This window comes from Chamaea fasciata, unplaced genomic scaffold, assembly GCF_029207755.1.
Source record: "Chamaea fasciata isolate MVZ Bird 193981 ecotype frontalis unplaced genomic scaffold, bChaFas1.0.hap1 SCAF_5, whole genome shotgun sequence".
Classification (NCBI taxonomy): Eukaryota; Metazoa; Chordata; class Aves; order Passeriformes; family Sylviidae; genus Chamaea; species Chamaea fasciata.
In genome coordinates, this window is record NW_027094090.1 from 66,848,074 (window position 1) to 66,867,680 (window position 19,607).

The 19,607-nt window shown below is 49.0% G+C and overlaps 1 protein-coding gene across 4 annotated transcripts in view; it reads left to right on the forward strand.

The window, feature by feature from the left end:
* Positions 1 to 14,778, forward strand: part of ADIPOR2 (adiponectin receptor 2) — a 42,765-nt gene extending 27,987 nt beyond the window's left edge. For all 4 annotated transcript variants that reach the window (XM_066184277.1, XM_066184278.1, XM_066184280.1 and 1 more), the window contains exons 3-8: positions 5,175 to 5,294; positions 7,144 to 7,315; positions 7,709 to 7,895; positions 8,946 to 9,133; positions 10,337 to 10,530; positions 12,003 to 14,778. In XM_066184277.1, the coding sequence (XP_066040374.1) occupies positions 5,175 to 5,294; positions 7,144 to 7,315; positions 7,709 to 7,895; positions 8,946 to 9,133; positions 10,337 to 10,530; positions 12,003 to 12,134 (993 nt within the window). In that variant the 3' untranslated portion in view covers positions 12,135 to 14,778. The remainder of the gene's footprint in view (positions 1 to 5,174; positions 5,295 to 7,143; positions 7,316 to 7,708; positions 7,896 to 8,945; positions 9,134 to 10,336; positions 10,531 to 12,002) is intronic.
* Positions 14,779 to 19,607: the final 4,829 nt, after the last annotated feature.

The window sequence follows — 19,607 nt, forward strand, 5'->3', positions numbered from 1 at the left end:
GTGAATTGGCATCACAGACAGTTGAACTTTGAGACGTGGGAGTTCATTAACTCCAGAGCTTAATACTACATAGATACATGCATGGTCAGTTAGGCTCCTGGGTAACTGAGTAATGACTCTGTCTGAAAAGAAACTCTGATGCAGAAGACTTGTGCCCTTTCTGGGGCTTGGGAGAGTTTCGTTGCAGTTGCTAGTTGTCCTGGTTTCGTCTGGGATAGCTTAATTTTCTCCCTGCTAGCTGCTTCAGAGCTGTGGTTTGGGTTTAGAATGAGAGTAACATTGATAACACCCTGATGTTTTAGTTGTTGCTAGGCATTGCTTACCCTGAGTCAAGGACTTTTCAGTGTCCCATGCTGTGCCAGTGAGGAGAGGCTGGGAGGCAGCGTGGCCAGGGCAGCTGACCCAAACTGGCCAAAGGGATATTCCACACCAGTACATGAACTGGGGGGAGCTGGCTGGGGCTGCTGGTCTCTGCTGGGACACAGGATGGGCGTTGGTCAGGTGGCAGTGAGGGAGATCATGATCATTTTTAGAGTAAAAGGTGGCTCCATTCAGATTTCATTCATCCTTTAGTTTGCACACTCAAACGGCAACTTTGATGACACTTTGTGAAGTGATGAACCAGAACTTGTCACGTGTGCAAGGAGCAGTCATGTGCAAACTCTGAAACCTTCTAGAAATCTTTAAACTGACATCAAGACACTACGCTTCGCTTGAAGTCCTTTGGACATAACTTAGTCAGAAGTGGGAAAAGTGTTTCTGGAAACTTCTTCTGAAATTATGACTTGACTTCTGACAGGCTTTTCCATAGCAAGGACATTATTAAACAGCGTGTCTGTTAACAGATTTGAGAGTGATAGTGTAGAAACTGTTAGTCTGTGTGAGAAGGATACGCTGTTGTAGTAGACAAGAGAAGTATGTTGCACTTACTAGAGCAGGTTTTACTGCACTTTTCTCTGTAACAGGATCTTTGGCTATGTGATCTGACATTTTTGGACTGCATTCAGATGAGAAATTCTTGTGCTAAATGTAAACTTTTTTTTTACCTTTTGTGCCGTTGCTGTAAAAGTGAAATTTTACTGTTAAACTTAATGATCAGCACTGTGCAGTTGAGCTCTTGGCTTTCTTGCTCTTTGTTTGCTCTGGTGCTCTAAGTCTTGGTTTTGGTGTAAAACCTTTTTGATCCCTACCAAAATATGCTCTGCAATTCTTGTTTAGGTGATGAGCTGTCCCTGGAAGAGTGTTGCCTGGTTCTCTGTACAGAGTGATATAATTAAATCAGATTTCTACCTATTCCTTTACATTCTTGTCTATCACTGTTATCACAAAAGAAGCCATAACACTTAATGAAATAAAGTGAATATGGATAAACCAGTAAAGCTGGTTCCTCTGGATATTTTCACTTGTCCTTCAGATTTATTTTATTCTCTGGTACCGTTACTCAACTCAGCTTGTGTTTATACATCTGTTGGATAATTTCTGTCTCATTGGTACCCGCACCGGTTTTCGGTAGCTTCAACGCTTTGTGAATTTGCAGAAGGGGGTGGGATTAAAAATGGAACGATTGCTTGGCATTTCCACGGAGTTAAGTGTCCAGACTTTTGAGAGTGTAAGCATCCAGAAGCCAAGATTTTTGGTTAATGTGCAAGACTGATGGTAGGCATTGCTGCGTGTGCTCAGCAGAAGAGTGACAGCTGCTGATTTAACGGGTTTGCTCGTTACAAACCAGGGGGTTTATTTAAAGATAACTCTGAAACGCTCCGAAGGCTTCTCAGGATTATTCAGTCAAATCTGAGATGCCTTAAAAGAAGTTGAGTAAATTAGATGATGTGAAACATCAGCCGAGTGAAAATCCCTTTGGCCTATGGTCTACAAAGGCAAAAGTTATTCTTGAAGCATTTAATTCAGGATCTACCATAGCTCATTAAAAAGTGGGAGTAGCAGAATTTTCTTCTAGGCTCTCGTTCCTTGCACAGTTTTAGGCAAGTGCTATTATTTACCCGGTATGTTTCTCATTTCGAAATGTGATTCTGTGGGCAGGACTTAGAAAACACAGCCCTAAAGGAATGTGCTGTTGTTGTTGTGCTCTAGAATTACTCGTGAATTTCTGATACAGTCAGCTGAAGAGGAGAAAATACCCGAGTCCTGAGATGTGCAGGAGCTAGTCACAGTGGAAATGTTACGATCTGCCTTGAGTGGTACGCTTTCCTTTCAGACATTGCCTGAAGAACTGAAGGTCAGCAGACTCCTTCAGATTTCCGAGTGAAATCTGGTGTTGGTGGCGCCCTCCACACTGTAGATTTCTGCCTTTCAACAAGCACAGTTTACTGTTCTTCCCAGTGAGGCATTACAGGAGGGAGTCAAGGGAGGATGGATGTTCCAGAACAAGCCTCCTTCTGCCTCCTTAGCAAGAAAAGGACTAAGAAGCTGAGCTTTGGTTTTCTTCCCCTTGAATGCTAATTTTGCAGTTTAATGGCAGGAAGGAGATAGTAAAATCAATTCCATTTTTTTGGCAGTAATCTGGACTGTGTATATGATATGAATTCCTTTTATCACCGAAAGAAGCTCAGTAATGATTTGTTTGTAGGCACATGGCCAAAATGCAAAGATTTTGGACTAGCTCAGAAATAGCTGTGCTCTTCAAGCTTTACAGTCTGTTCGAATTTAAGCCTTCCCATCATTCTAGAAAGGGGAGTATGTGCAGAGGGGGAAATGAACATTTTTTGGCATTGAGTCACTGTGCAGACTGCAATGAATAAGGCTTTGATTCCATGAGGGACTTTTTTTTTTTTTCCTTCAGTCCAGCCAGTTGTGTAAATTGAGGGTTACTTAACTTGTTCACCCCATTCGAGCTGGTTACTGTGTGCTGCTGGGGCAGGGAATTCTAGAGTAGCTCAAAGCCATAGCAGTGCTGCTTCTGTCAAACGCACTGGAACTTAAAGCCAGCCTTGCTTTTCCAGAAGGCATGCTCTCGGAAAAGCAGAGGTTTCTTTTGGTCTCTAAATTGTGCAGACTGTGCTGAGCATCTTCTCCAGACCTCCGTGGCAGGGCACTTAGACTGGTTAGTCTTTTAAGCTGCCTTCCAACCCAACCCTTTCTATGTTTGTATGACCTTGAGTTAATTATTTATGCTATTGAAAGCCCAGAATCCTAGAGAGCTCCATTAGTAGAAAAAGCCAGTCAAATTGACAGTGTGGGGAAACAATGTCAGTGAATGTCGTTGAGTCAGAACGAACCCAATTTTGCTTTTTATTCCTGTGCCTAACAGGAATTGTGCCTGGTTTAGAAGGATATTAAACCTATTTGCTGTTGCCTGGTGCCTTTCTGAATAGGATTAATGGGGTAACCTAGGCAGAGTGAGTGTATTTAATACTGTCGTCTTCTGCTGGAGGATCTGCTTAGAGCTGGTCAATATATCAATCATTGCTGCAAAGTACAAGGTATCGTTCAGAGGAGTTGTTCACTGGAATGATAAATGGAGGTGAGTGGACAGTCCATGGGACATGGGGGTTATCTACAAAAAATTTTGTTTAGGCAATCAAATTTTCCTGGAGTGGACAAATGTGAGGTCCTACATAAAACCTGAAGGATGTGCACTGTGTGTTACATACCAGAAATTGCATTCCGGGTAAGCAAAATTGGGTCAAGAACTGGGATGGGACCTCTTTGAAAGATGAAGCCTCAGTGGCTACTGCAGGACTTGGGTACTGCAAAGCTTAGGTACGAAACAGGTATGAACATGACATTTCTCTGTCAAAACCCCCCAGAATATTGAAGGCTCCAGATAGCTCACTGTAGGCTGGAAGAAATCTCCTTTTATTTATTCAAACAGGAAAATTTTAAGCGACTTATTGAGTTAACCTGACAGAAATAGTTAATCGGGCTTGACACTGAGGAGAGAGCTGTAACGTGGGACAGATGCACAGCCAGCTCCCATCCCTGGCTTGTAAGTTCAGGGCATTAATCTGAACATTATTACTGATAATAATTTGCAGATAAAGTAAGTGAGGTTATATATACTATATTCTCAGTCACTCTGGATGGTCTTATTGGTACATTGATTTTAATGCTGTTAACCGTGGCGTGGGGATAGGAGGGGGAGATCTGTGTTCTGGGAAATCTGGAGGAGGCCACTCTCCCTCTGTGCTGACTGTGGAACTTTCTTGGCGTGGCCATGGGGTTTGTGGCAGCCCTCTGCATCAAGTCTGAAGGGTGCAAAGAGCTCCTTCTCTCCTTCCTAGCTTCCTCCAGTTTGTTTACCTTGGAAGCTGAAGTGTTGATTGGAGTCTCTGATGGGCCATGAGCGTTGCAGGAAGCAAACAGGAATGTAGAATTTCCATGGACCCCTGCTTTTCTCCTCCATGGGAAGCTAGAGGATATCAAAATATGCAGATGATGTGATAAGTCATGATAGAGCAGAAAATACCCAAGTGTTCCTGTAAAGTTATTAATGATGTGTACCAGCCTGATAGCCCAGCTCAGCAGATTATTTTAGTTTTCCTTCTCATAATTCCCTTGGTACACCCTGAGGAAATGAATGTTTCTCTTTATTTGAACTTGGTTAAAACTCTGATCCCTGTTACTGCTTTTCTTTGATAACTTGCCTTTGTCCGACTGGCAGAAGTTTCATTGTAGTTTCTGAAATGCCTTGAAAAATCAAAGGAATGAGTAAATTCCAGTACTGGATTACAAGCTGAACAGAAGTGTCAGTTAAACAGAATAGATTTTCAGATTTGGACCGCAAATTGAGGTGAACCATTTCTAACAAAGCAAAGGGATTCCTCTCCTTGGCTTACCTTTTATTACCCTGGAATGCCAGATACATTATAGAGGCATTAACACCGGCACAGTGACATTGAAACATAAAACAGGGAGTAATCCTTCCCCAGAGATGGGAAGGCTGCAAGCCTCAGACTCCATATCTGGGATTTAATGAAGCATGACTTAGAGGAGCACTGCTGGCTTCCAAACCTGCTGGAAACATATGCAGAATGGATTAGACATGTGAGTTGTTCTCAGGTACCTAAGAATGTAATCATTCTGTAGCTTGTTCTTCTGAATTCTTTTCTCAGTGCCGTACAAGGAGAGACTTCTTTATTTGCCAAGACCTCAAATCATAGTTTTGTAAGGAAAACAACATCACCTTCCTCTGTTTTTTTTTTTTTTCCCTCCAGTGTTCTGAGGATAACAAACACAACGATGAGCCACCTCAAGAAGATGAAGGTTTTATGGCTATGTCACCTCTTCTACAAGCCCACCATGCCATGGAGAGAATGGAAGAATTCGTGTGTAAGGTAAGGGCACGTGGAAACTGCTGAAGTAATTTCCTTTCTTGGGAAGCTCCAGTGGGCAGCAGACCGTACTTGGAGCAGCTGCAGTGCTAATGTGAGGGAGAGGAAGTTCTCACTGTCCCCAAACGGGCATCTCATGTTCTAAGCAGCAATACTGCACTTGCTCAGCCTCTGTCTGTCACGCAGGATTAAACTGTAGAGCGTGGGACAATAGGGATTTACAGCTGAGACTCCAGAGCTGATCATGCAACTCAGGTGTGTCCCTTGAGAAACACCTGTGAGTGCAAAGCAGAACAAAAGCCTTCTGGTGCCAGGCACTTTGACTTAGGGGGTCATTGGACCAGAGTTCTGCAGATCTGCAAATGTTTTGCTTTTCCAGCGCCGTTGACATCTATTGTTGAATAAGCTTTGTCCCTGATGTGAAAACAATGCTGTGTTGAAACCATACGTAAGTAAATCCATTGTAGATTTTGTAATTGTTGACCTTGGCTCAGTTTTTGCTACTTTTTAGAGCCACTGGGCTGTGTCAGTCTCTGGCCCTCCTTTCTCACTCTGGAAGGAATGCTGCCCCTTTATACACTGGTTCCTGCTGGTTTTATGAACTACTTTTGATTTTTTTTACAGAGGGACCCTGGTTACTTGGTGGTCTTTTGTGTATGGGTCATTTTGCTTTTGTTGGTTATTTTTTTTTTTTTTACTATGCATCTTTGCCTCTTAAAATATTTTGTAGGGTGGATTGTATAAAATGAATTCCTTCCTTCTGATTCTACCTCAGTTGACATTTTTTTGTTCATGAACTAAACCAGTTACTTTCTTGTTTAATGCATTTAAGAACCCAGTCTTGAACCAGGCTGGTTATTCTGAAGGGTTTCGTTTTGCTTCCATGCACGAGTGTGGAGAATTGATTCCAAAACTCTGGGCTCTTGTTGTTGAAACTGAAATAAGAATGTAGCTTTTTGAACTCAGTGTTTCAGGAACCTTCAGCCTTGCTCCTGTAACTCTAGCCCGCCGAGCAGCCCGAGGAAGCCTGCAGGAACAGCCCCGGTACATAAAGCACTTCCCTGCTCCCCCTGCCCTCGGGGTGCAGCCACACTGAAGCCTCCCTGTGCCCTGTGTTACTGAAGCAGTGCTGGGACATCTGTGCACACTTATTTCCTCTGGAGCCAGCTGCAAGAACAGCTCTGTGCACAAACCCCCCTCTCTCCCTTTAAAGAAGAAATCACATGGAACTGAGAGTCATGAGTCTGTTGCCTTGACTGCTCTGTCACTGTTTGTTTGTGAGCTTGGGAGCAGTTTTTGCTCAACCTGAATAAGGGGTTGGACTCTTCTTGCTGGGCTCTCACCCTTTCACATTTTCTGGCCCCTGTCACTGCTAATAGGTAGCTTCTTTTGCTAGCCTGCCCCAAATGCTAGCAGATAGACAGTCATGTTGGCTTGTGGAGGAAGCCACGGTGGAGAAACAGGCTTATTCATTTATTGGAGAGAACTAGGTGTAGGCTTCTGCAATTAGATGGAAAAGGTGGCCTGGAAAATAACAGAACACGGAAGTGAATTAAATGGTTTCTCTTTATCAGCAGTAAAAACGCCCAATAATCTTCCTGTCCAATGGTGTGCTAGAGTATTTCTTCCTCTGATGGTGCAGATCATAGTAGTAGCTTTGAACTGGGAACAGTGACTTCAGCATGATAGTTCAGGTGTAAAACCTTTTCCCCAGAGATGTTCCATCAGCTCTCTTCTGTTCACTGCACTCACAGGTTAACTCCAGCACTTTTACTAATGGGGGTTTTCTGACTGTTCCCGTGCACTGCTGGAGCTCCATTCCCTGCATTTCATTGAACTCTTTTCCTCCCAGGTGTGGGAGGGCCGATGGAGAGTCATTCCCCACGACGTTCTGCCTGACTGGCTGAAGGACAATGACTACCTGCTGCATGGACACAGGCCACCCATGCCTTCCTTCCGGGCCTGCTTCAAGAGCATCTTCAGGATACACACAGAGACTGGCAACATCTGGACACATCTCCTGGGTACTCTCACCTTGCTTTAATCCTAAACCTCACCCAGTGCTTTCGTTGCTGTGGGCTTGTCAGCATGATCGTTCCACTAGTGACCTGTTCAGTTAGCAGCTTGGTATCCCTCTCCTAATTTTATCCCCTCAGAAGTTGCTTAATTATGGAATTTATACAAACAAATGCATTAAACGTTTCCTGCTTGTTAATAAATTGCTTTAAGATCCCTCTTTTCCCAAGTGTGGAGGTGTTAATTGGGATTGCATTTCTTGCCACAGGAACACGCTTAAGTTGCAGCTTCTCCGGGTGGTTTCGACCTGTGAGAGCCTTGAGGGGAAGCGGTGATGCTTGTAGAAAGAAAAGCTTTCAGTATGCATGAACTTGACCCCTCTGTGCCTTGCTGTTTTCCAGGATGTGTGTTCTTCCTTTGTCTGGGAATCTTCTACATGTTCCGGCCAAACATGTCCTTCGTAGCACCTGTGCAGGAGAAAGTGGTCGTTGGCTTGTTCTTCTTGGGAGCCATCCTCTGCCTCTCCTTCTCATGGCTCTTCCACACAGTTTATTGCCACTCAGAAGGTGTTTCCCGGCTCTTCTCCAAGTAAGTGCCTGGAGAACGGGGCAGGCCAAATAGGAAACAGGTGGGAAAACAGGGCTGGGATTTGTGCCTGGAGCCCCAGTGTGGGTGGGAGTTGTTCATTTCATGACTGCATGTACTTTGGAGCAGAGTTGAGCAGAGATTTAATGCAGCTTCTTCTAATTATAGTTTGTTTCAGCGTGAGTTTTTGTGCTGTCATTTGAGTCTTAAAACTTCATCATTTTCTGCTGTTTGGCAGGCATGTGCTTGCATCTTGCTGCTGTAAGTAATACGCCTTGAGCTTAGTTGCAGGACTTCGAATTTCTAGCGCACCCGTTACTTCTTGTCATGTCAGCTGTTCTGACTAACTTTGAACCTTCAACTTCTGTAAGACGGTTCCACAGTGTGTATCAAGATGTCTTGGTCTTTTGGATTTACTGCACGCTCTTTTTTGGCTGGCTGCTGAATATCCGATATTTCCTAAGACTGCTCAGTTTAGGATTCTGTAATCTGCAAGACCACCCCTAAAGCAGCCCAGCAGTTAAAATCCCCTCCTGAAAAACCAACTTCTGCAGGAGTATTTTGTCAGGGTGTGGTAAAAAGCAGTGACTGTTGATTTCCTTTTTTTACACGGGTGTACAAAAAACCAGCGTGGTTGAAAAATTGCAGCATTACTCCACTGTGGTCACTGAAGCTGATGCCCAACTCACTGACTCTTGTCAGATGCTGAAGTGTTTGCCTTGGCTGTGTTCTCTGTGTGCCCTGTCTTTAGAGGGCTCTTGCACTGCTTTTTTCCCTCATCTGAAACTAAAATGTGAGTTTTCCTCGGAAAGCTTTGGCCTAAAGGCTGCTGAAGGTCTTGCTGATGACTGTCTCAAAAATGGCCTTCCTGGCTGTCTGTCCAGGTAATCCATTACTAGAGGTGGAAGAGTTGCCACCGGGACCTTAGCTGCAGTTGTGAGAGGGAATTTAGTTGCAGTGAGAAGTAGACAGTTGCTCTGCTAAAGAAGAGTGTGTGGGTGTGAGGATTTCCAAAGGTTTACACTTATGTCACTGATTTTTGTTTTCTTCTAGGCTGGATTACTCTGGCATTGCACTCCTCATAATGGGCAGCTTTGTACCATGGCTGTACTACTCCTTCTATTGCAACCCTCAGCCTTGCTTCATCTACTTGATTGTGATTTGTGTCCTGGGCATTGCAGCCATAATTGTCTCACAATGGGACATGTTTGCCACCCCTGAATACCGGGGTGTAAGGGCAGGTAAGACCTGGAGTCCACTCTTCTGCTTCTTGACTGCCTTTCCTGCTTGCCACTTGGAAAAACCACCTTGGGAAGACTTTAGAGAGCTTAATTTTGTAGACCTAATATTCTTGAATTGGGGGCTTGGTGGGTTTTCTTGCAGCATTTACTGTAGCCAGCTGGATGCACAGATAAGGGCTGGTGCAAGTCCTGCAAGTGCATTCCTGAAGTGAACAGTAACACATGCAGTAGGAAAGGTGCTGCAGAGGATTTCTGGCTGCATCTAGCAACTTTGCTCTCTGAAAAACTGTCTGACTGCTTGGTGTGTGGATGTGTACTTGTAGTGCTTGTGCCTTTTTTATAACATCAGCAAATCATTGAATGATGGAATTAATCTGAACGATTTGCCTGGCTGAAACACGGAGTTAAGATAAAGACTGTTTTTCTCTTTGCATCATCCAAAGAACAAAACCAGATTCGGTTTCACGTTCTGAGGTAGGAAGAAAGAGAGCTTTAGGGGGCAGCTATGGAATGTGCACACAGCTGGGCTGAATAGTAATATTTCTTGTTTCTTAACCTGCACATGCTGTCTACAGTAAATCTAGATTTCCCGGACAGGTTTGGGTACCTTCAGAGCGTTCAGCTTTCCGAACTTAAAACCTCTGTACAGGACATGAATATTCCCCCCAGGCCCGCTGTTTTTACAAGTTTTCTGTCCTCGCTGCTAAAATCTAAGCAAATAAGCAGCGTTCTCTTACATGGCAGAGCAGATGAGCACAGATGGAGCTTTTCTGTTTCGTAGGAGTGCTAGAGCAGAATGTGGTGACCAATCTCTTTGTTGTGTCTCCTTGCCTTGCTCTTGAGCCGCTGTGGTGGAGTGAGGCTCGGTCTGTGTGGTCTCAGTTCCCTCTACAGGCTGGGAGCAGGAACTAGCCTCACTTACACTGCAGCTGCAGGCACAGCCAGTAAATGACATGTTCCAGATAAACGATTATCTGCTGGAGCACAGAACTGGGTAGCTTCTGCTATATGAAGGAAGTTTGTGCGTTCTTTAGCTTCCTTTCCAAAAAATCTCTTCTGGGGACCCGCAGCTTCAAGAGCTGTCACCTCTCCGCTGCTTTGGCAAATACTGGGTTTTCCTTCCGTAGCTTTTGTGTTTTCATTGTCTCCCTTTGCCACCACTGCGTTCAAACCTGACTCTGCCGCCTTTTCTTTGCCTCCCAGGAGTATTTCTAGGTCTGGGTCTTAGTGGGGTAATTCCCACTCTGCACTTTGTCATCTCTGAGGGGCTCCTGAAAGCAGCCACCATGGGGCAGATAGGCTGGCTGGCACTCATGGCATGCCTGTACATCACTGGTGCTGCACTATATGCTGCCCGCATCCCGGAGAGATTCTTCCCTGGCAAGTGTGACATCTGGGTGAGTCTACTGAGGGGCTGCATCAGGAGACCAATCTGAAAGCTGGTTCCCCTTGAGCCTGAAGGATGTTGTGTCAGTGTTGTCTTATTGCAAGTATCACGCTGCTGCACCAGAAGCAACAGGTCTTCAGGGGGCCAGAAGGCTCTGGGCTCTGTGAGCCTGACTTAGCTGGTGCCTCTCTTCCCAAATTGTCACCACCTGGCTGGTCTGGTGGGCAGATTCGCCTCAGTGCATTCCTGGTTAGCTTTAACAGATGGGCAAGGAGCTGCAAACGTTTGTGTGTGTGTGTGTGTGTGTGTGAGGATCCTGCAAAGACACATCTTTACCTTGTTTCTGAGCAGAGCAGTACGTGGTTATTTCATTGATGTTCAGTGTGTTCTCTGGGATCTTCCCCATGTCTGGCTCCTCATCTTGTACAGCCAGTGCAAACGCTGGACAGAGATGGTAGCTTTGGGGGATCTCTGGTCCAGGGGTGAGCCCAGAAGTAGGTGGGTGGGGGAAACTCGCTATGAGGGAAAGAATGATGAAGACTGGAGGAGAAAGACCTGGGGAAGATGTAGGGAAAGGAGCCGGGTGTGGAGCAAGAGCAGAGATGGGGGGAAGCGGACCTTTGGGAGGCCACTGTAGTTGCGCTTAGGATAGTTTAAGACCCCTAAAGAAGACTAGAAGTGAGAATGAGACCTGGGTTGTTGGAGCAGCTTGTGCACAGCACCAGTTTGCTTGGTTTGTTTGTTGCTCTAATGAGCTAAGCTCCAAAAGCTCTTTTCCAAGCTTCCCATGGAGCCTGCAAATACACATTTGTAGGAATATTTCAGGAGCATTATCCGTATTGGCGTGGCTTCCCTCAGACAGGGGCATGCTTTGTCATGTAGTTCCCTCACGGTTTTCATTCTGCTCTTCTCCAGTCAGGGACATCCTGGGCTTTCATTCACAACATCCACTTGTTTCTAGGTTTTAATATAACACCACTTTGTTCTGTTCTGTTTCTCTGTGGTAGAGAAATAAAATACCAGCGTGCAGAAAGTTGGTAAAACTTACGCCTGTGACCAGAGCGGAGTTTGTAGCTGTTATGGGTGTGAGAGGACCCTTTCTGTCCATGAACCACCAGCATGTGTGCGAGTTGTGGAAGAGCTGATTTTAAAAGCGTGTTGTTTAAGCCTCTAGCCTGAGGTTCAGAAACTCTCCTGGTCCCTTTGCAAAGATGAGTTACAGCAGTTCTGTAGCCCGTTTTTTGGTCGATTTTTTTCGGTTCAGATGATTCTGAAGGGAAGAGGGACGGGGAATGCGTGCGTGTGTGCGCGCGGAGAATTGGATTATTTTGCTGAAGACAGCGGAGGGGTGGGCTGGAGAGCTGTGCAGCTGAGTGTGGGACACTGCTCCGTGTTCCTGCGTCCTTCAGCTGACTACAAAGCCGTGGGGGTTTGAGGGCAGCACGGCCCCGGGGGCTGAAGCGAGCTGTTTCCTTCCCGCAGTTCCACTCCCATCAGCTGTTCCACGTGTTCGTGGTGGCCGGCGCTTTCGTGCACTTCCACGGGGTGTCCAACCTGCAGGAGTTCCGCTTCACGGTGGGCGGCGGCTGCTCGGAGGAGGAAGGGATGCAGTAGGAGCAGCCTCCAGCCCCGGATCGCAACCAAAAGAGGAGCCGCCGGCGCGGGCCGAGCATCCAGGCTTAGCGACAGGAATACCTAAGAAGAATCCAAGTTTCAGCTGATGAGGCGTGGAGCTTCATTGGGGATTCTGACTAACCGAGATAAATCCTATACCTCAAGCAATGGAATAAATCGATTTGAAGACCAGGAAATTCTGAAAACCTAATTTATTCTTGGGATCTACAGATTGAGCTACAGAGGACCCTTTCCGAATCGGCTTCTGTTCAATGCCATATTTATTTGTAGAATTGGGGAGGGATAGCTTAGCGGTTTCCTTTTTTTTAAAAAAAAAAGAAGAAAAAAAAACCAGTCGAGGTTAAATTTATATCCTCTTGGAGGGTTCGGGCGTTGATTTTAGATGCTGTTTTGGGAGAAAAAAAAAACAAATTGTATATAAGATTTCTAACTTTCTGTTTAAATAAAATTTATATAAATGTTTTAAACAATGGGTGGGGGGAAAAGGGTTTTTGTAAAGAATGCAACATGCAAGTACCACACACTGTTTCAATTTTGCACAAAATAAACGATTGCAGGAGGACCAGGTAAAATTCCCAGGAGTGAAGCACGCTGGCCCTGTAGGTTTTCCTGGTGGCCAGCATGCCCTGGGCAATGTGGGGTCCTGGCCGGCACCTGGAGCAGGTTCAGGACGTGCACACGAGGGTTGTGAAGGCTGGATTAATCCTGGTGTCATCCGGGTCACGGCGTGAGCAAATGGATTTGCTCCAGTACCTGGAAAGGTGCATCTGCTCCCTGCCCCGGTGTGGGGGACAGCTGCACTCCCAGCCTGTGTGCAGAACGAGGTTTGGGGTCGTGGATGCTCCAGTTGGTTGGTTTGGGTCCGTCCCGGGGACTGGAGCGTGGTGGGATGACTGAAATGGCAAAGAGTCCAACTCCATCAGTGCCTGCCTACAGCCAGAGGCCCCCAGGGAGAGGATGGTGCCCTTTGCTTCGTTTGCTCTGATGGGTGGTGGCAAGAGACTTGTCGGGAGATCGTTGAGCATGTGAGGGGAAACAGAGGCGGGGTTAGGATGGGCTGGAGAGAGGAAGCTGTGTGTGCTCCAGGACTTGGAGTTAACAGGCGCTGCAGACCTCGGGCACGTCACCATCCTGTGTGTCAGGCTCCGTATGCCAAGGCAGTTTGCAGGTTTTTCATTTTAGGAGGAATAGATCCCTAACCAGCCCAGTGCAGTTCCTTTTATTTTTTCATTTTATTTTTGTCCTTAGGTCTGCTTTCCATCTGTGCTTTAGCAATGGGACTGCTGGTATTTCTTAAGCCTAAACCTGAGAGTTCAGCTGGATTGCTGTGGAGCAGACACACCTCCTGTATAAGGGGAGGTAAATACCCTTCTCCTGTGTAATTGATGTAGCTTGAGCTTTGGAGCCCAGTCAGAAGCCAGACTGAAGGAGAATCTTTGGAGTTGTAAGGTGAAACGTGAACGTTTTGTTTGTTATGGCGCGGGTATTGCTTTTGGAGGCTTTAGCTGGAAGTTCAGAGCAATTACCTCTCTCACAGATGAGTTAAACAGCTCATACCATGCAGTATTTCACAGGCAAGGAAGGTCCAGGGTGGTTGGTTGGTGTGCGGGGTGGTTTTTTTTGTTGTTGTTGGGTTTTGGTTTTTTGGTTTGTTTATTTTTTTTTAAGATTCCCTCAAGTTTCAGTTTGCATTCTTCAAGAGAAAGATGGATTGCAAAGATCTTCCCACACCCTGGATGTCACGGTGTGCTTCAGGGAGTTGCTTTGTCTGATGGAGACAGGTAGAAGCAGGATGCCCTCCTAAAGCTGAGTTAAGGCTTCACCCCTGGCGTGGAGCAAGGGCAGCTGCAGAAGGAGGTGCTGCAGCAGCCTGCAACTTTAGAGGGATGTGTTCTCAGTAGGATCCTGACACCGCATGCCTGTAGGGCTGGAAGGAGTTCATCCCAGGTCTGTGGTGTCGAAATGAAGGAAAGGGCAGTATGACCTTGGATGTAAGGGCTGGTAGCACTGGCATCCCAGACAAGGCTGGGGAGGTGCCCGGAGGGGTGTGCTGGTGTCCGAGCCAGGGGTGGCACATATCAGAATCAGAGCTGGCTGGAAGGTGCTTTGGGATACCTCTGAACAGCACCAGCAGAAGCAGCAGCCTCCATCCTGGGTCATCCCACGTTCACTCCTCCAAGGGCGATTGTAACCTGGTCCTACACAGCACAGAACTATTACAAAAACACAGTACTCCACCTGCTATTCTTAACCCAGTCGGTCTCCCTGTTCAAGAAGTTCGTGTGTTCCAATAAAAACAACCTAGCTGTGCACTTTTCTGTAGCTTTTGCTGAGAACTCTTCCCAGGTTGGCACCTGAATGCCTTACTCTCAGCAGTCAGAGGCTTGCTTGCTCTGTGTGCAGGTTATTGCCATAGAATAGTTAGGACCTACAGCTTCTTTCCTTCCCCATTAAATAGTGGCCTTGTTCAGTATATTTCTTTTTAACAATTGCTTACTGTTGGAAGCAATGAAGCACATTCTGGGGTTTTGATGGCTGGGGGACTCTGGTGATGGTTCCATATAAGATGGGATCTTATTACTTGCTGTATTCTTAACTTCTGCTAATAAAAGAACCAAATTGATTATTGTCTGGTCTGGGTCTTTCTGCACTGAGGGGACAAGGGTGCAAAAACACAAGAGCTGGCGGAGGAGAGGGTCATTGCTGGAGACTTTGGCGGTCGTGGGCAAAATTTTAGGTGAGTCGAGATAAAAGAAGTTCAGGAGGCTTGGAGTTAAAGTCCTGGTGTAGAGGAAATGCCTCCCACCCTGCGTGCATGTAGAGAGGATTGATCTCCTCCTGGTGTGCAGGCTTAGGGGCTGGCACCAGACGGGTTTGACTGGGCAGGGAGAGGGGCTGGGGGTGGCCAGTACAGCCTGTGCCCAGTTTCTGCTGTTCCTTGGCTGTCAGCTGAGGTCTGGGAACTGCCTGGGAAGATAACACCTAATCCTGCTCTTGTGCTGGCTCACACCAGGGCTGGGTGTCCAGAGCTGAGCTGTGCTTTTTGTCAGCTCCTTCACTCAGGGGCTGTGTTCTGCAGTGACTGTAAGAGAGACAGCTCGATGGATGTCTCAGGATGGATCATTATTACCATTATTGTTATTTTAATGGAAAGCAAATTCAAGGAGCGTGGAGAAGGTCGGTATCAGATTTCACACAAATTACACTAAAAGTGGCTGCCGCATTTGAATATGAATTGGGTTTATTCTGTTTCCGGAAAGCAGAGTGGTATTTAGAAGTTGTCTGGGCAGGATAAAACTGCGTGTCCCAGCTCCTCTGTGTGTAGTTGTGTCCGTGCTCTGCTTCATTCATTGCCAAGTACCCTGAGCATGGATTAAAGTGCTGCAATCAAGGTGAGTGTCTGAGGCCATTGCCTGACTTTCTAACGAGCTGGAAATAAATGAAGTATATGAATCGGATGGAAGAGCTGACTGGTTTACTTGAAGCTGTTAAAGGCTTCCCTGCAAAATTGAGTTTTTTCTCCTATTTTTTTTTTTTTTTTAACCTGCCTCCTGTGTGGCATCAAAGCAGCTTGTTTGAACCAAACCCTCCTGCTGCACAGTGCTGCTGTATCTGCCTGGAATGCCCCGAGCTGAAATTCTCCAGGCTGATTTCCAGGAGTGCAGAGCATTAATGAAGGTTTGAATGAAGTAACTTGAAAAGATCGATGCCTTGGAGAGAGAGTGTGTGTGGTAATTCCTAGGAGACAACACGGAGAATTCCTCCTGCATGGAACTGGCTTTCCAGCTGGATGTTATAGAGCCACAGAACGGTTTGGGTTGGAAGGACCTCAAAGATCACACAGTTCCAACCCCTCTGCCATGGACAGGGACACCTTTCCAACCTGGCCTTGAACACCTCCACAGATGGGGCAGCCACAGCTTCTCTGGGCACCCTGTGCCACAGTCTCACCACCCTCGTAGTGACTGTATTTTCTGGCGTTTCTGGAAGCTTCACCTTCGCCTTTCTCCAGTAAAATCCACGGTTAAACTACAGAAGCATTGGTGTTCCTGAGCTGGGAGATGCCCTGGAGCTCCACCGTGATCTCATTCAGTAGCAGCTCCATCTCTGTTGTGGCACCACTGAGCACAGAGTCTCTACAGCTTAAAAACTGAACTGGTCCAGCTGTAAATGAGCTGGGAACATCACTGGCCTGGCTGGGTTCCCAGGGCAGCGGTGTGTGTCCCTTAGAGAGGAAAATGCCACCCCAGCCAGTTCCAGTGGCTGGTTTTGCTCTCACCTCTACCCCTGCCCGACCCGTGCCTGTGTTCTGGGGCTTGTCTTGGCGCTGAGCTCCCCCAGCCCGACGTTTTCTCTGTGGCTGTGGCCAGGCTGGCCCTGGCAGACGGGGCTGTGGGGTGGCATCTGCTGCTGGCACGGGCAGCCAGCCCTGGTGGGAGGGAGCAGCCGCTGCCACCACTTCCCTGCACCTGCAGGGACACCAGGCTGGGATTGCTGCCTCTGCCAGGGAGCCTCCTGCCAGCCTGGAAAGCCATGCTGTCCCCCAGGGCCGGGCAGGAGGAGGTGACAGCCCGTCTGCCAGGGGCTAAACACAGTCACTGCTGGCCCAAACACGAGCAGGAGCAGCCGGGGGCTCTGGCTGGTGTCACTGTGCCCGTGAGAAGCCAGCCCTTGGTGTGTGTGGCCCCCAGTGAGGCTGGCAGCTCCTGCCTCTGTCCCCACGGCCTGTCCTCAGCAGAGCTGAGCAGCAGCCGGGCACATCCATCCCTGTGTGACGCGGGCTCTGCTCCCCGTGGGAAGGACAGCAGCAGCTGCCTGGCCCCGCAGAGCCAAACTGGGCTGAGCACAGGGCTCAGTGCCCAGCCCTCCTGCGCTGCCAGCAGGGAAAGGCGGGCTGCCAGGCCTCCCAAAATTCGAGGCGGCAGCAACAAGCGAAGCAGGAAGGGTTGATGGAATTCCCTGTGGGTATTTACATGCTTGGTGTCCCAGTGGGGCCACCCCAGAGGGCTGTGGCTGATGTCACAGGGCAGTGACAGGGGTGTCACTGGCTGAGGGACAGGGGGTGTGAAGGCTCCTGCCTAGGGCACAGGGGAACAGCCTGTGCCGAGGGATGGGGGAGCTCCCCAGTGCCCAGGGGGACGGCAGCAGCAATTCCCCCTCAGCGAGGGCCCAGCTGGTGATGGAGTGTTGGGCACATGGGTGTTTGATGCTCCTTCTCTGCTTGCTTTGGAGAATTTGCTGAGCACCAAAGTATGCCCTGCGTTAGGCCCCCCTCCCCTGCCAGCAGAGGCTTGTGAGAGCCCAGGCTTTCTGTAATGACAGGTGTGTGACACTGTGCCAGGTGTGTGACACTGTGCCAGGTGTGTGTCCCTGCCCACCACAGCGCCTGGGGCGCAGCCAGCCCCACCTCAGCCTGCACTGGGGTGTTCCCGAAGCCTTTAAGGAGTGTCAGAGAGAACTCAGGCCCCTTCCCAGCTCCCTGCCACACCTGCCTGTGAGGAAATCAGCTGCAGGTTTCGGGCTTGTGAAGCTCCAGCAGTGAGAGGTGGCTCTGATGGACGGCCCTGCCTGCAGAGCACCCGGGAATTTCCTCCCACGGCGTCCTCCCCGTACAGAACAACCCCTGCTGGCCCTGGTGTGGTGCTCAGCTGGGATCTGTGGGATCAGGATGGCAGCGGGATGCTGCTCAGCTGGAGGTGAGGGATGGCTCCTCTCACAGCTGCTGGTTGCTTTTGCTGACCTATTTTCATCTGCTGTGCCCAGCGCACGGCTGAAGAAGTTGGAAGCGAGGGCAGCTGCATTTCCTGGGGATTTTTCTCTTGCTGAAGGGCCGTGAGTCACTATCTCTGTCAGAGCATGAAATGGAATTTGCTCAAGCCCGTGTTGGAGCCCAGAATTGGGGAGCTTTGCTTACGGTCCGCCTTGCTGCAAAAACAAGCCAGGAAGCTGCTCCTGCTGTGTGCTCAGGTTTTGAGTCAGGCAAACCTTTGCTCGTATTTCTCAGTTTAAGAGATAATCCAGTGCTCACCCCTGTCCCATTCCCTCTAGTTGGCACCTGTGGACAAACTCACTGAGCCACATAAGCCAGGTGTAACTCTTTGCCTTCACTCCCCCAGTGCAGGTGTCTCTGCAGGACCCTGTTTATTGTGGATTGGCGCACCTGAAGCCAGGCACGGCTCACCCACAGCACAGCAATGTGCATTTGTATGTCCTGTTTAAGCTCAGTGGACATCTAATCCTTTCTGACAGGGAGGTCATCCTTGGGAGTGCTGCCCCGGGAGGACAGGCAGGAGGGGCTGGGGGAGCTGTGCCAGCCCTGGGCTGCCCTGAGCTCCTCCATCTGTGAGCAGCTCCCAGCTCCTGGGCCTTGACAGCCGCCCCTTCTCCTCCATCCTGCCTTCACCCTCCCTGGCTGAGCTGCCTCTGATAAGGTCACTGCCTCTGAAGCCTGGAACCTTCTCCTCCTCCGCTCGGACTCCCAGTGCTGCAGCGGTTCCTCTTTTTGCTGTGACACCTCCTCCAGCCAGGCAAAACCCCACAGCGGCGGCTCTAAGGTCCTGGAAGGTCCCTGCTCCCAAAGTGACCAGGGAAAGGTTCTGCCCTGCTGCCCCGGGGCCACCACAGCTGTGTCGGCAGTCCCTCCACCCACACCGTGTCCCCACAGGTTTTTGGGGTTTGTGTGGGGCTGTGATGTCCACCAGGCGTGCTGAAGCTACGGTGTCCGTGTAGAATGTGCCATGTATTTGTTTTTAATGAGATGGTACGGAAGAGTTCATACAAAAAAGAAAAAGAAAAAAGCCAAACGGGTGTTGCCCACCCCGTTGTCCGTAAAGCTCTGTGAGAAGTGGCCCGCGGGAGTGCCAGCTCAGGGCAGGGGACAGCCCAGTGAGCAGGGCAGCGCTGCTCCCGGGGGAAAGGGGCCTGTTCCTCAGCTGCTCCTGCCGTGAAGGGAGCAGGTAAGTCTCTCCTGGCGGGTCACACAAAACCCCTGCCCAGAGGAAAGTCCACACGCGGACAAGACGCTGCTCGTCAGGAGAGGTCCTGGCTGCAGCCCTGCAGTCCGGCTGCAGCTCAGCTTGGTGCAGGTCAGCTCTGGTGCCCGGGGTCCCGCCTGGGGACCACCCCCAGCACCAGGACGTGCCCCGGGGGTTCCGAATCCCCCTGAGGGACAGGGGCGGTGTCCCCTGCCCCTGCTGGAGGCTCGGTGGGAGGCAGGCCGGTGTGGAATGTTCTCCGTGCCGATGCTCGCAGCATTCCCGGCCGGGAGCGGTGGCCGGGAGGAGCCGCCCCCGCTGCTTCTGGCATCTCCTTTTGCCACAGGCTCCCGGGGAGGCACCGTGCCGGAGCCGGTGGTGCAGGACAGCTCGGGAAGCCGCAGAGGGTGTCCCAGAAGGGGATCCCATCTCCTGGCCCGGCTCTGCCCCGTCCCGCCGGGTCCCTCCCCAGGCGGCG